Below are 15,452 nucleotides of genomic sequence, written 5' to 3'. Positions count from 1 at the left end.
AGAGTGCTGGACTTTGGAAGGAAGGTGGGCGTGGTGGGCTGGGGATGGGGTGTGGGGTGGAACACTTACCTGGGAGAAAGCCTGTTGTGCTTGGAGTATAATGGAGGCACTGAGTACCCTGTCCTCTGAGTTGTATGCATCATCATACTATCACTAGAGAGGAAGACCAAGGCTTAGAGGGGTTAGAAGACTTGCTGAGGTCTCTTAGGGCTAGAGCCAGTTTTTGCACCCAATTTGGCCTGACTCCAAAAGCAGAGTAGGGTTTTTTCCTACCACGGCAGATGCCTCCTGGTCTCACAGCAGGATGGTCTGGGCGGCAGTCTTGGGGAGCCACAGGTTGCCTGCGGGGGAAGGTAGGTGCCTGAATCTTCCCAGAGGGCCAGGGCTGAGGCTAATAGGAGGGCAGGGAGGCCTTTTGCTCTTACGCCTCTGCCCCGTGACTTGAATTTTCATGAGGTTTCCCATTCACACCAGGAGCTGGGCTTAGCAAATGTACTTTCTGAAGTGACCAGCTGTCATCCCTGACTTCTAGAGCTGAGAGGTTAAATGTGAGGTTAAGTGAGAAAAGCAAGGTGAAAAATTACCTGTATGCTGTGATTATAACTACCTTAGTTATTTTTAAAGCTACATTAAGAACACACAAAGGAAAGAAAGGAAAATGCTCAAAGTTTTGTCCTTTTTTCCAAGTTGTATTATGTGGTTATAATAATTTCCATGATGACTATGCATTCATTTATTTTCAAAAGTACAACCAGTGGCCTGGTGGACAACTCGGTGCCCCGTGGCTCTATTTTCAGGGTGGTGTCGGGCTGTCCTGCCCCTTGGAGCCCATCCCTGACCAGTGAGGACATCAACTGGGGAAGGGCATGGCCTGGAGGAGCGGTGGGGCACAGCTGATGTCAGGGGTGCCTGGACTTTCGTGAGGCTAAGCCCCAGGGTCTTCGTGGCCTCTGGCAATGCCTCTCCAGACGGCTGTCACCTAGATGGCTTATGAGGACCTCTGGGGCTATGGACCCGAGTCTTGTGGGTAACCCTGAGAACAGCAGCAATCCAGAAGTGTAACTCAGAGCACTGGCTTGGGCAGTCCTTCCTCTCCAAACAAAGGCCACCCAACACCTTAAACACAAAATATTCTTTTATTTGTCAACGAAGGCTACACGGGATCACTTCTGGTTTTGTTTTTATGCTTTTTTTTTTTTCTAGAAGGTATCTACATCTGCATTTATTTACAGCCTTGTTGGTATTTACACAGTCAAGAATACAGTGTTAGAAACACAAAAGTGTTGAGAAAAAAACTTCTCAAAATTAGTTCCAGACTTCAGGAAAACTATTTCCACATGGTAAGGCCAGAGTCTCCAGTGTTGGTCGTCCAAAGGCAGCTTGGGAGAGTCCTTTTGCCAAAGCTGCGGGTTCAGAAGTGTTCGAGAACAGGCAGGTTTAGAAAAGTGGGACTCTGGTGTCGGGTAAGTAGGGGGCTGCCGGGCACCACCACACGTCTGTGACTCAGCTTCTGCCAGGACAGCTGAGCCTGTCTGAGGGTTGGTTCTCCGCTGGCGATTTGCCCTCAGAATCAATCCCATGTTCTTGGGGACCAAAAAGTCACCCAGTGTCATGCCTTTGGCATTCTAGAGGGGGTAAGAAGCCCAACATGAGCCCCACCCATGCCTCCCCCCACCCCCCGCACTCTGCTCTTCCACATTTGTGATGAAACCGAAGAGCTCGCCGGTGTCTGGGGCGGTCAAGTACACAGGGCTGGTTTTGGAGAATGTAAAGGTTAGAAAGGATAAAGTTTCTGTCACCTGAGCAATGAGTCTTTAAAATGAGTTTGCTGTTTTTTGTTTTTTTTTTTTTGTTTTTTTTTTTGAAGGTTAAATGAAAGGGCCTTGAACAACAGAGTTCTTTCTTTTAATCTCCTCCCTTCCAATAAAACATGGACAAGTGTATAAACCTAGCTGGGAATTATGAGCCTTAAATAGAAGGCTTTGAGTCCTAACAAGGATCCCAACAGAATGAAGAGACTGGGTCCTTTCTGGGACCTCTCCGGAGGCGGGCCCCAGCTCAGGACCAGAAGCTAGAGCCTGGGGTTAGTGGCTGCTATGAGGAATGGAGAAGAGATCTGACTGGGAGCACCAGGAGATCAAACCCCAAAGCCCGGGATCCTGCAGAGTCCTGGTGAGCACCTTCCTCCTGGGCACCACGCTCAGCTTCCCTGCCCTCACCACGTGGCAAGCACAACCACGAGGCTGCAGATGTGAAACTGCATTCTAAGATTTCCCCTCGAGAGCCCTTCTTTGCATAATGGAAACTGCCACCTATAAAGGTGGTACTTAAAGGTCACAGCTGAAAAGGTCCTTTATAATTTTTTAAGTGAATGTGCTTCCTTGTTATATGTCTATAAAACACTGCCCAGGGTTAATCCTCCTCCTTGCCTCTCCGTCCCCTTCTGCTTCTGCTTCCCCTATCCCATCCTGATTATTTAAGCCATTCCCAACTTCTGGTCACCTTCCCAGGGATTGTTTCACATTTCTCCATCGCTAGGTAGACATCAGGCGCTGGGCTGTTCCTTGGGTCAATTCTCAGCCCACAGTTCTGAGAGACAAGCATCAGGGGCTAACAAGGCAGTCATTTATCACAAAAGTTTCTTCCCCTTTCTCTCCCCGTCAGAGCTCTTCCCTTCAATGCTGTCTGTCTGGAGGTTGGGTTAAAAAAAGAAAATCTCATCCTACAAAAGACCAGGTTGGGGGATCATTGAAGTCCTGTTTAAAATTATGGCAGAGGGGCTGAGGTTTAGGGGCGGATGATAGCTGTGGAAGGCAGGGAAGAGAAGAACTCTTCCAAAATTAACCCTTTTCTAGGGCACAGAAGCAGATATCCTGCAGGATCATGAGCTTGCTCCAAGAAATGGACATGTCAGGGCTGCTTGGTGCCAAAAGGGCAGGTGTCATCAAGGATAGGATTTGATGCTTGGAGGCCACTCAGTAGGCACAGGGAACTCTGGCTTATGCCTTCAGATTCACTCTTGCTGTGAGATTTGGACTGCTGGTCTCGGCAGAAGGACAGACTGAGAAGGGAGGCACTGAGTCACCTGCTGGCTGGAATGGAAGCGGACTCAGGCCAAAGCTGGAAGCACCATCTCCAGGAGCAGTAGTGCCCATGCAGACCGGTGGCACAGAAAGCCGCCTACTCCACACCTGACATCTTTTCTCTAAAGTTTGGGAATGCCTCAACTTCTCCCCACACGGACACTGGGCCTCCTCAGTGGGGTGTAGCCCAGGACAGGGAAAACATTATTCGTTGAAACAAAAGGAACACACAGGAATTCTGTGTTTTTGTTCTTTTGAAGTCCATACTGCTACTTTGGTGGGAGGGGGTGATGGTGGAGGCTCAGAGGGCTGGGAAGGTGCAGGGAGATGAGTCATTCCCTGGGCTCTCATGTTGTCTCTGACCTCCAAGTAGATGTCCCCAGGTCTTGACTAGTCTTGACTAGACACTAGTTTTGACTAGTGTCAGGCAGCCAAGATAGAACTGATCAGCTAGGCTACAGGGCAGGAGAGCTTCCCCTAAGGACTCCTTATATCAAGAGTATGCTTTGAGAGGCATAAGTCTATTTTGGATTAAAAAAACACATGTGTTCTTCAGGCCAAACTGCTGTACATCCCATCCAAGAACAATCGTGCCAGATGGGAGCCCACTACCAGCTCCCAGGGACCACGTGCAGGGGGCCCCAGGAGCATTGCATCTGACCCAGCGGAGCTCTGGACCCAGTGGACAAACAGGCCAAGGTGCAAGGTCGCAGGAGTGTGACTTTTTTGGAAACAGGAAGAGCACTTAGCGAAACGTATCCTCTCATCCCGGTGGGATGACGTAAGGCGAAACCTCCTCTCCCGAGAAGCTGTGGATGCCTCCCTCTGCCAGGCAGAAACCAGGCTACACGCTGCTCCAATTCTCACGCAGTAAAGACCTTCTTGGTTTCATTAGCTCGTGTAATATTCTGAAGACTCTGTAAGGCTATAAAGGTGCCATGAGCTTATCAGTCCAACAAGGTTTCCACAGGGGATAGCTCAGACTCAGAATTCATTTTCCACACTTAATGTAAATGTAATCCATAAAAGTCCCATTTTCTAAGAAGCCCAGCTCAAAAGGAAGCATTTGGCTTCCCCTCCTGGTCTCCCAGAACCTCCTGTGAGTGGTAATGATGATCGTAATTAGGCAGATGAACCAGGAGAAGGAGCTCCTAGCTCTTGCTGTTTACTCTTGCCTCCCCTCAGTGTTTCCCTGGCCTGTTGGCTGCTGCCTCTCCCTGGGCAGCCCCTCCCGGGGTGGGCTGTGCCCACTCCTCTTTCCAATAACCTCAGGCCAAGTCTTCACAGGGACAACTGTAGCCTGGCCTCCCTGATCTGTGGGGGCATTGGCCTCAGGAACTGGCCCCATCCTGGGGCAACATGGGGGGTGGGGGGGGCAGGCGCTGGATGACACTGCCAGGCCACCCAGGTTAGCTCTTTCCTTCTTTCTCCTCAGGCTCTCTTTAAAACCCCGGACGGACTCCTCTAGAGGGGAAGCGGTTTTAGAAGAACTTCACAGAAGGAATTTCCTGAAGGCCTAAGCTGCTGCATCCCCGCTGTGTTACTGGCCCATGTATGGGAGGCAGAGAAGCCTTCAGGAGCTGGTTAGAAGACGCTTGGCTTATACCTTCCTCTCTTTGGCTGACTTTTTCTTAAGTCTCTTTCCAGAATCAAAGGCCACCAAGCACCTCTCTCCACACTCCTGCTTCTCAGTGGTGGAGCTGAGCAGTGGAGGGAAGATACCCAAAGTCATGGGGAGAAAGTTTCACCCAGGAAGGCAGGCTGGTACCTTTGCCGCCACTGCTGTCTTTCTGCTGCAGGTGGCCTGCCCCTCCCTGGACCTTGGGCCCATGTGGAGGGCTTGCCGGGCAGTGCTGGTTCTCACATCTGACTTTGGGAGAGAGGAAGAGATGAATAATAAGGAACATCATGGGAAGACTGACCAACCACAGACATCCTGGGTGCCTCTCCCTCCTGGGGAAGATGAGCCTCTTCGTCCCAGGATGTTATGTCACCAGACTGGGGGAAGGGACCTGGGGGATGCTTTCTCCATCCCAGCATGAGGCTGGCACCAACATCTACATGGGATTTGCAAAAAGGGTTTGGGGTTCCATTTAGCATCAAAATATAAAGCTTGGGCAGGAGTTGGGGGCAGCTTGAAAAAGGTGCTAAATGATATCACAAAATTCCCCAGAGCAAGATGAGGACATCTGTGGTCCTCCAGAGGCACAGAACACGGTGAGTAAAAAGCCACCACTTGTCTGTGGGAGCTGAGCCCAAAATCCTCAGGTCCTGCAGACCCTCCTTCCAGGCCCCCTCGGAAGTTTGGTACTAGCCCGGGACTCTCTGCACCCCTCACTCCTGCCCGACCCCCACAGTCAAGGGTTGCACATGAGACAAATTAGCACAGACACTTGTGTCTCACATCACACCGGGTACTTAGGGACAGACAAGGGCACACCTCAGGAGGTGTGTCTCAGAGAGGAGAAATGTACCCCAACAACAGGCAAAAATCCTCAAGGAGAAAGGGAACAAAAGACAAGAAAGTTTTCATTGTGATCACACTACAGGAAAAAAAACAAAAACCTTCTGCTCTTTGCAAAAAATGTGTGAAGGCCAAATTTGTGTTTTTCTTTTCTTAAAAAAAAGGATGTTGCATGAGTTACAATGCAACCAGTATCTTTTTTGTTTGTTTTCTGCACTTGTTAAAAAAAGGATTTTTCTTTTTTTTTTCTTTCTTTCTTTCTTTTTTTTTTTTTTTAAGTACAACACAGTCAGGTGTGTGGCCACGAAAGAGTAGCTGTCTTTGGCAAGAAGTGCAGGCCGTGGTCCTCTCTGTCACCTCCGGCCCATCTCGCTCTGTCTCATGAAGTGGATGTTGTTGGCACTGTCTGACAGTTCTGGGTACTGTTCCACGGAGATCACGAAGAAGCCATCGTAGCCTTGGACCCGCCCTGTGTTCAGCGCCTGCTGCTTCTCCCCCTCTGTCCAGGCCCGCAGGCCTTCCTCCCCTTCCCGAAGTCGCTGTTGCTCGCGGGCCCACGCCTGGCGCACGGCTCTCTGCCGGGCCAGTTCCAGCACTCGTGCCTTCTCCTCATCCAGTGTTGTCCCGTAGCGAGTGTTCAAGCACAGTGCCCCGTACTGGAGCTGGATGTCTGTGTAGCGTCTAGTCCTGCCATTGAGCATCGTGTTGATCTGGGACACGGTGACGTTGACCCCATTCTCCAGGGTTCGCCGCCCCCCACTGAGGCCCAGGATGGCCAGGTCACCTTCCGAAGGCCCTGGTTTCACGAAGTAGTGGGTGTCCACCCCATCAATGGTGAAGTGCAGGTTCTCCAGGTAGTGGGCATTGTTCAAGATGGCAGCAACCCTCCTCCCATCCTCGTTGGCCACACTGATGATGTCTGTGGTCACTCGGCCATCCTTTAAGGCAAACTTGACCCCTTTGCCGAAGACTGAGCCACTGGATGCAAACTTCTTTGTCTCTGGGGCCTGTTGGCAGCTGGTGATTGTGGAGCCGTAGAGCTGGTCAAAGCGTTCTAGGGTGACGAAGGCCTTGAGCTGCTTCTGGACTTCACACTGTACCCCGAGGATAGACTGATGGGGGAACAGATAGGGAGAGAGAATGAGACAAAGGGGGAAAACCTCTAACAGCCTGAAGAGTCAGCTTATGTTACTAAGTCAAATCTATATGTGTTTATTAACCAGTAGCATGCAGCTCTACTGCTGACCACTAGAATATCCTACCACCCTTCCTCTGTCCATTCACCCATCCTTCCATTAAGGAACTGTTCAGGATACATCTCTGTGCCAGGTCCTTTTCTGGCCACTGGAGAGACGACAATGAATCAGACAACATCCCTGTCCTTGAGGAACCCATCATTTACTGGGAAAGACAGATGTGACACAAAAAAACCCAAAATCGAATGTGGTAACTGGTGGTCTAAGAGAAGTAGTAGTCATGCCTATAGCTAACACATCTTGGTCTTTGAGCTAAAGAAGTCACATTCAGGATCTCATTTGATCTCTACAATCACTTTATGTAGTAGGTGCTGTCATGTTACTGATTTTACATCTAAGAAAACTAAATCTCTAAGAAGTCGTAATGGGCCCACAGTAAGTATTTAAGCCAACATTGAACTCGGGTCTGATTCTAGAGGTTCCGTTTCAAGGGCTCTAGATCAGGGAGCAGCAAAGACGGCTCAGAACATCTCAGCCTGAAGGCGGAGGAATGAGGTTCAAGGACAGACTCATGCTTGAGTTGGAACCTGGAGGATAAGGGGCTGATGTGGGTGAGATGGGACAATGGCAGGAAGGCTTAGGAAGATGAGAAGTGGTGATTTAGGTAAACCCTCTTGCCCTGCTTTATTATTCTCAGTTCTCAGCCTCTGCCCCCACATTGTTCTTGGGGACTCCACAGATGCCCTCGCTCTTGGCTGCTTTGGGGGACAGATTAGGCCATGTCTCCATGTCATGCCGCCTACCATTCCCTCCCATGGCTCAGGGAGCCTGGCAAAGCCAGGTTCAGGCGGGCTCCGGGGGCCTTATCGGCAACTCAGGGAAATGGCTTTAGAAACAGGCCCATCGGCTTCTCACTGAAATTAAGTCCTCTTTATAATTAATAGAACCCTGTCTGTGAACAATTATTTCCTAGAGTTTCAGGGAAGCTGGAGTGCTCAACAACAAAGATCTCCGATGCTTGCCAAGGGCAGAAATCAATAATTCATTGACAGGCGAGGTTGGCAAACAGGCCGTCAGAGACTGGGGCTCTGCGCAGGGGGGGAGGGAAGCTGGGGTGGTGGGGGTGGAGCGGGGAGGAGCTGAGCTGCGGGAATCAGCCCTGGGCACAGCCAGGCTGGCCTTGGGGGGGATCCTGGGTACTGGAGCAGGGCTATGGCAGTGGAGAACTGCACAAAGGAGGGTGGGCTCTGTGGTCAGACACACTAGGAGTCCTCACCGCCTTTCCTGCTGAGTGACCTTGAGCAAGTCTCTCTGACCTCTGGTCTCATCTATAAAATGGGGAAAAATGCTCACAGGGTTGTTAACTCTTTCAACCATTTGTTCGTTCAACAGAAGTTTTGGGGCCGGACAGTATACTGGGTACTAGATAAGACCCAGTATTTGCCTTCTTGGGGCTCACAGTCTGGCGGAGACACAGGAAGAAAACAGGAACTCAAGTAAAGTGCGGTGAGTGCTTTGAAAAAGGAGAATTTAGGGTGCCACCAGAGCCAAGAGGCGCAAAGTCACACTCTCCAGGGTCTAGGGGAAGGAAGCAGCTGAGGACTAATGGAATCAGGTTGAACGCATTAAGTTTCTGGCTGCCAGTGGTATGCCATCTAACGACCTCGCTTTCCCCTTTGATGGGGACCGGCAGAAGGCCTGCTCTCTGCCTGATTCACTCCTGCATTCACAGGGGGCAGCCTGGGGCCTGGAAGAGCCAGCTCCTAGTACACACATTATTCAGAGAGGGACATGGGGGAAGGGGATGAAGAAACCAGCAAAAGGATGCTTCGACCTTTACAGCTATAGAATTCCGTGAGTCTTCCCAACTGGGTCATAAAAGGAGCACAAGAGAAAGTAACATTTGTTTGAACGCCTACAGAAAGCTCCGGGTTGGAATCCCAGCCCCACCCCTTCCCTTGCTGTGTGGCACTGGAAAGCCTCGGGCATTAAATCTGTACAATGTGAACGGGAATACCAGGGGACAGTTGTGCATTAACTGGTGTAGAATACCTCAGGCAAGTTCAAGGGCATCAAGGTGCTCAGAAAATACCACATTCATATTTAGAACACACCTTCCCTCCTTACACTTTCGCTCTGGGCAGTGACAAAGGCTCATTGTTTTTGTAGATTTCCACACTAAGCGTAACACAGAAAACTGAATAGGGCTTGTGAGGGTCTGTGTGCTGTTACAGCTGGGTCCACGGTGGCTTGCAGGTGGTAGGGTGTCTACAGATTTGCTGAACGGTTTCTGGTGGGCTCTGTGGAGGCCCCACATTGGTTTCCATCATGCTTTCCTGGAAAGCTTTGCAAGACCCACTCCTGTCATGTCTGAAGGGCCCAAGGGTAGGCAGCCAATTACCTTGCTGTTGTCCCACTCCTGAGTTTTCATCTGTGTGTGGATGAGCTCATAGGATGGTTCCATGGCGTCTGTGTCTGGCTTGGGGTAGCCAGGGATCACGTTGTGTAGCTGGAACCCAAAGGTGAGGAGCCAGCTGTTCACATCTGGGGGGGAGAGAAGCAGACATGTCCTCATGGAGTAAGTGGCCCTCAGAGGTGACATATCCCAACAAATCAGCCTCAAGCTAGGCTGCAGCGGGGGTGAGGGGTGGAGTGCTGTGGGTGGGACAGTCAATTACTACATGCGCTTTGCAAAACCGCTCCGTGGTTATAAAAGCCATGTGTCTGCTCGGGACCTGGTGTGCCCCTCCTGGGTATGTGTCCAGTAGAGCCCGTGTTTCCAGATCCCCCGTTCTGTCACTTCATCTCCTGGGGCCTTGGCCTCACGCCTGGGGGCAGCTGTGGATAGAGGAAGTCCCCCCGCATCCTCTCCGGCCATTGGGAGGACACACTTGTGGGGGACAGCCACATCCAAAGGGAACATGTAAATGAATGTTTTCAAAGAGAAAATTCACTTAAGACAAGCCCTGCCTCCTCTCCCTCCCTTCCTACCTCCTTCCCTACCTCCCAAAGGTCAAAGAGTCTCTCCCCCACTCCCACCTTTCATTTATTCTGGGAAGTGACCTGAAGAAGTCACTTAACCTCCCCGTGCCTTCATTATCCAATCTTTAATATTGGGCCTGAGGATCTAACCCCATAGGGACTGGTTTTGTTGATGTTATAACATTCCTGGGGAGTTACTAATTATAAAATATTGGGTTGAAGGACAGGGAGGACTTTGCCATGAGCCTTTGGCTCATTGAAAAACAGAATCAGGGAAGCCAACACGTAAGCAAGAGAAAGAGGATGGATTCTGTGCCATCTGCTACCCGGCCCGCTGCTGCTGAATGTGCCCAGGAGTGTGTTACAGTGACCCTCAGCTTGCATGCTCAGGACCCTGAAGGGAAGATGTGACATGGGCATGCAAAACTTTGACACAAGACAAAATGATGAGAGGAGGGCAGAAGCCTTTCAGTTGGACAGGCTGACAAGTCTTCATGGAGAAGGTGGCCTTTGAGGCAGACATTGATAGCGGTGTACATTTTGTCAGGCTTCGGAGATGAAGGGGGCGCTTCAGGCAAAGACCATCCTGCAAGGCAAGGCCTGGAGAGGGGAGGTGAGTGCAGGGAGGGTGCAGGTAGCTGGAGAGCAGCTCAGCAAGGCAGAGAGAGAACCAGAAAGAAAAACTGGCTAGGGGAATGCTGCCTTTCTTCCTAGTCAAGAACCTCGTGTTTGCCTTTGTGTCTTGTTTGTGTTTTTGGATATTGTGTTTTTTGGATGTAACAGAGCCCCTCTGTGGGGTGTGAAATCTAGAGGTACTGGCATGGAAGGAAGGTAGGAAGGGCAGCTTAGAAACCCATGTTCTACTTCTAGAAAGATCAAGAAAGGGAAAGAGCATGGTGAGGCAAGACATAACCCACGTCCAAATTCAGGCTCCCCAGCTTGCAGACTGTGTAAACTGGGACAGTTGCCTCCTCTCTGAGGTTCTCATTCCAGATCTACAAACTGTTGTTAGAAACGGTTTTCACTAAGCCCTGGAGAAGAACGCTTATAGTGTTCCCACTCTGGGCAGCCATCATATGGGGGAACTGTTCTAAGTCTGTTACAGGAAGGACTGTTTCCTATACTATATTCTAAACTGTCCATCTCTGTTTCTGGCTCATAGAAGGTTTTCTATGTCTCTTCGAATCCAGGCCTCTGCATCCCTGGACCCCCATTTCCTTATTTATGACATGAGACCCTTGCACTAGCTTTCCTCCAAAGTCTCACTGAGTTTTTGAGAATCTCCGATTCTGTGAATCGTGGCAGATGGTTTTTTAGGAAATTAAAACAAACAGAGCAGGGGGGAAAAAATCCCCTATGAAGCCATTTTGCCTGAGGCCGAGAACTTGCATCTGAATTTGTAGTTGGAAAAGAAAACTTCTATCAGTGATACTACAAATTCCCAGGAAACCAGGGGCCCCAAAAGAGGGCTGGGCCTTAATTATAAGTGATGGGAGGTAGGAACATTTCTCATGATGCCTTTAGGAAAAATGCTGAAAATTGATTTATTCATTGGTTTTTCTACAGCACTTTTCTGAAGAGTTGGGAATTTTACTCTTCCTTTTTATGACACGAGAGCTAGACATTTCCCTCAAGTTAAAAAGCTCCTCTTTACCCATCGGCCCCAGACTTACTTCCGTGTGGCCACCTGGGGCAGAGATGAGTAACAATCCCTTTACGTGAGCACATTACAAAGTGAATTCCGTTCCCAGAATGAGGATTTTGGAGTCGGAGCAGAGTTCCACTCCAGCGTTGCCACTTCCCAGCAGGCCAGTTACTATACTGCTCTGACCTTCACTTTCCTTCTCTGAGAAGGGGGACAGTGATCCCCATCTCACAGGCTTCACGGGAGGGTTAGGGCCGTGGTGTGTGTGATGTATCGGCGGTAGACGTTTTACGTGGTTGCCTTCCTAGCATCCTATTCTGCCTGCCCGCTCTTTCCTTTCGGTGTATCCGTGTAGCTGTAGGGACTCGGACTCCACCTAGGGGTGTGGCAAGGGAGCATATGACCTAGGCCTATCCTACTGCAGTATATCTTAGGACCTTTGAATAAAGTTCTGGAAAAAAGATGCTGCTTTTAGGGGTGTTATTTCTGGGTGTGAGTGAGGCTGCACATAGCTCATGACATAGTGAGAATTGGTGGTGTGTTGGTTTTTAGTAGCAAAATGTTTTTCTGCACCATCCCTCAGCCTGCCAAGATCCCTCACAAGACATTCACCGGAGGATGAGGCGGGGGGCATGCTGGATGGAGACAGATATTAGTGCAAACGGGCTCTAGATCTGTAGAGTTTTTTGAGGCTGCTGGCAAGCTGAGCACCGTGAGGCTGTGTTGGGATATTCCTGTTTCCCACAGGCCCCGAGTGTGATTTCACCCCCGCATGTGCCCACCACTGTGTTCCCTCTTCTGCCTCACTCGTGGGACTCCTGCTCACAATACCACTTGGGGTTCTTGCTGAAAGAGACTCCTCCAATCAGTGTCAGCAGAAACGGGGTCCAGACTGGGCTGCCAAATTCAGGGGGCCAGGAAACCACATCCCTAAGGGACACTTCTGTGAGCTGTCCTGTGTGTTGTCCTCTCTAGACTTCCGTAAATGAGGTCCTCTCCCTGAGCTGCCTTTCTCCCCATTAGCTGATGAATGTCCACTCTGAACCGAGCCCCACGCATCAGCTGCCTCCTGGGCCCCTCTTGCTGGACGGCCACGGTCTGCCTCCCCCATGCTGTGTGCACTCCTGGGGGACGGCGGCCATCTTTCTATCCCCAGTGCCTGAAACAGTGGCCGCCAAGAGGAGGCATGTATTGAGTGAAAATGAAACTGCCTCAAAATAGGAAGCAGGCATAGCTGGCATCACAGGAAAAAGAGACTGGAAGGTGCCAGGTTTGCAAGTTGGGAGGTGCCCATTCTGTGCCAACAACAAAATCTCTTTCATAAAAAGTGCTGGCTTTATCCAGACCTGAATGCCCATAGCTGTTCTGACCCCTGAGGTCTTCCGTGGCTGGCCTGTGAGTGGCGGCTTGCTGGTTGGACTGTGGCTGCTGGAGACATTTCTGGCACATGTGACAGTGGGTACACTTATATTTCAGGTAGTTTCCCAGTAGTGGAAAACAAACCCCACTTTTTAAATCCAAGAAGAAGAATGGGAATCGACATGAGCCAGGTACTGTGCTAGGCAGGTTATTAAATGTATCTCATTTCGCCCTCATGACCATTTTTCTCTTTTTATCCCCTCTACTTCCCCTTTTCAGACTGAATATTTTTTTAGTCTTCACTTTATTTCCACCATTGACTAATTAGCTATGCCTCTGTTTTATTCTTTAGTGGCTGCTCGAGTATTTACATGTGCATATTTAATGTGCATACTTAATTTACCAAGGTCAGTGCAGGTGTTCTAAGTTTAATTTACAGCTCAGGAAACTGGAATTCAGGGAAATTAAATAAGTTTTGTAACTGTTCATTACATTGCCCCAAATAAGAAAACTGAATTTTTTTTTTCTTTAGCTATACCTTCTTCCACCTTATCGGAGACTCATAGGCAGTCTGATCTGGGTCAGAAACTTCCAAATTGTATGCTCAGGGTGTATCCAGGGAAATATTAGGGTCTCATGGTGAAAAAAGGGCTTTCATGCTCAAATGTTTGAGAAATAGTGGGTAAAGGGGTTTCATGATCAAATGTTTGAGAAATCGTGGGTAAATGTATCGGACAGTTCTCTTTACTACAGGACTTCTCAGAGCGTTTCTTAAGCTGCAATGTGTTATTAAAATTGGAGAATGGTGGTTGCCCTGTTACATTAACTTGATGTCAGTACCAGTTTTTCCAGGATATTTCTCTAAACCAGTGTTTCTTAAAAAATACTTTGGAAAATGCTGCTGTAAGAGAAAGCTCATGTTTGCTGTTACCCTTTCCCTCTTTGGCAAGGAAGACTATCTTGTCAGATGACTGGAGCAGCAGGTCCTGTCCTCTGATTGAGCCCCGATCCTCACCTGTCATGAAGCACTTGATGTCCTGAGAGTTGCTGATGGGGTTGTTGTTTTTGAACATGTAGAGATTAAAAGGCATGATGTTGCCACTACTTAGGTGCTTCCACAGCTCATGGTCTGGGCTGGTCCAGCGGCCAGCCAGCACATCATAATCCCGCCGGCCCATGTGGATGAGCTTGGTGAGTGGATCGTAGAGGCCCCCATGGTAGCCGATGATGATCTGGAAGTTGGGGTTGGTGTCCATGTAGATCTCCCCATAGGCCGTGTACAGAATCTGCTTGATCATGAGGCCTGTTCCACTGAAGACAGCGAGAGGGGTCCCGATGTTGTCGCAAGCTATGTAGAACTCATCACCACTGCTCAGCTCCATGGCAAAGAGGTGCCCCTGCAGGTCATAGTAGAGGGATGTGATCTCGGAGCTGGAGTGGTTGTAGAGGTGGGTGACCTTGGTGGGGTTGGTCAGGTCTGCATAGAAGAACTGCAGGTGGTGGCTGTGGCTGCTCTTGCTGGACACCCGCCGCCCCAGGCCATCATAGCGGTACCTGACGCTCCAGCCTCCGGCCCGGTTGTATGCCTTAATGAGCAGACCGGCCGAGTTGTACTCGAAGACGTCCCCGCCCCGCTGCCGCAGGAAGCCATCTTCGTCCATCTTGTACTGCACATCACCCAGCCTCGTGATGCGGTCTCGGAGGTCGTACCTTAGTGGGGTAAGCCGCGCACTGTTCCCAGGGCTCAGTAAGTGCAGGTTTCCATTGAGGTCATAGCTGTATCGCCAGAGTGGCTTGTCATTGATGGAGACCGTCTGCAGCTGGCCGTCAGCGTCATACTCATAGGAGTAGCGGGTGGTATTGGCATAGGGTCCCACCTTCAACTCCTTCTTCACTACTCGGCCCATGTTGTCATACTGGACGGTCATCCAGTACATGAGAGAACGGAAAATCTCATACTGCACTTCCTTCATCCGGCCATAGGCGTCAAAGTGTTTGGTGTGGGTCATGACCGCCGTCGTAATGATCTGGTTAATGTCATAGTAGATGACACCAAACTTCCCAAACTGCTCTGTCCTGCCTGACACATCATCATAGCGATAGAGATCGATAGGCAGTGGGGTCTCGTTGATCACAGCCTGCATGCTGGTCACCCGGAAGCTGTTGTCATAGTTATAGTCAAAACGGGCATTGACCATGCCTTCCTCGGTGAAGCGGAAGATCTGGCGGTCGATCAGGGGCCCGATTTGGCGGTAGCGGATGGTGCAGGTGAAGCCCTCGTTCTGTAGGTTGATGGTCTTCAGCATGCCTGCTGTCTCATCGTAGGTGAAGCTCACCTTGGTGGTGTCATACAGCATCTCGGCCAGCTTTGACAGTTTGCCATACTTGTAGATGACCCTGCGGCCAGTGCCCAGGTAGAAGGTGTGGAGGAGGTGGCCATCCTCGGTGAAGTCCTGGATGACGGAGGCATTGCCCTCGGGTGGCTGGTAGATGTTCCTGTAGTAGCCCACGGACCTGATGGTCTCCAGGGTCTGCCGGGCCACGTTGGGCATCGTCACAGAGGAGAGTCGGTCGTTCTTGTCGAACTCAAAGATATACTGCCTCTGGCTGTGGAGCAGCAGCACCATGGACTGGAGAGAGAGGGAAACAAAGGGGTGAGAGGAGGCTGGTGGGGAGGAAGGGGAAGTCTGTGTGCTTAACACTAGAAGAGGGGAATCAACGGC

The 15,452-nt window shown here is 50.3% G+C and overlaps 1 protein-coding gene across 7 annotated transcripts in view; it reads right to left on the bottom strand.

Annotated features, from left to right (window-relative positions):
- Positions 1-1,117: 1,117 nt before the first annotated feature.
- Positions 1,118-15,452, bottom strand: part of TENM4 (teneurin transmembrane protein 4) — a 720,251-nt gene continuing 705,916 nt past the window's right edge. For all 7 annotated transcript variants that reach the window (XM_032357369.1, XM_032357368.1, XM_032357365.1 and 4 more), the window contains 3 exons: positions 13,745-15,359; positions 9,145-9,287; positions 1,118-6,659 (listed from right to left, as the gene is read on the bottom strand). In XM_032357369.1, the coding sequence (XP_032213260.1) occupies positions 5,901-6,659; positions 9,145-9,287; positions 13,745-15,359 (2,517 nt within the window). In that variant the 3' untranslated portion in view covers positions 1,118-5,900. The remainder of the gene's footprint in view (positions 6,660-9,144; positions 9,288-13,744; positions 15,360-15,452) is intronic.

Source organism: Mustela erminea, chromosome 9 (assembly GCF_009829155.1).
Source record: "Mustela erminea isolate mMusErm1 chromosome 9, mMusErm1.Pri, whole genome shotgun sequence".
NCBI classification, from domain to species: Eukaryota; Metazoa; Chordata; class Mammalia; order Carnivora; family Mustelidae; genus Mustela; species Mustela erminea.
This window is presented reverse-complemented; position numbering and strand designations above follow the sequence as displayed.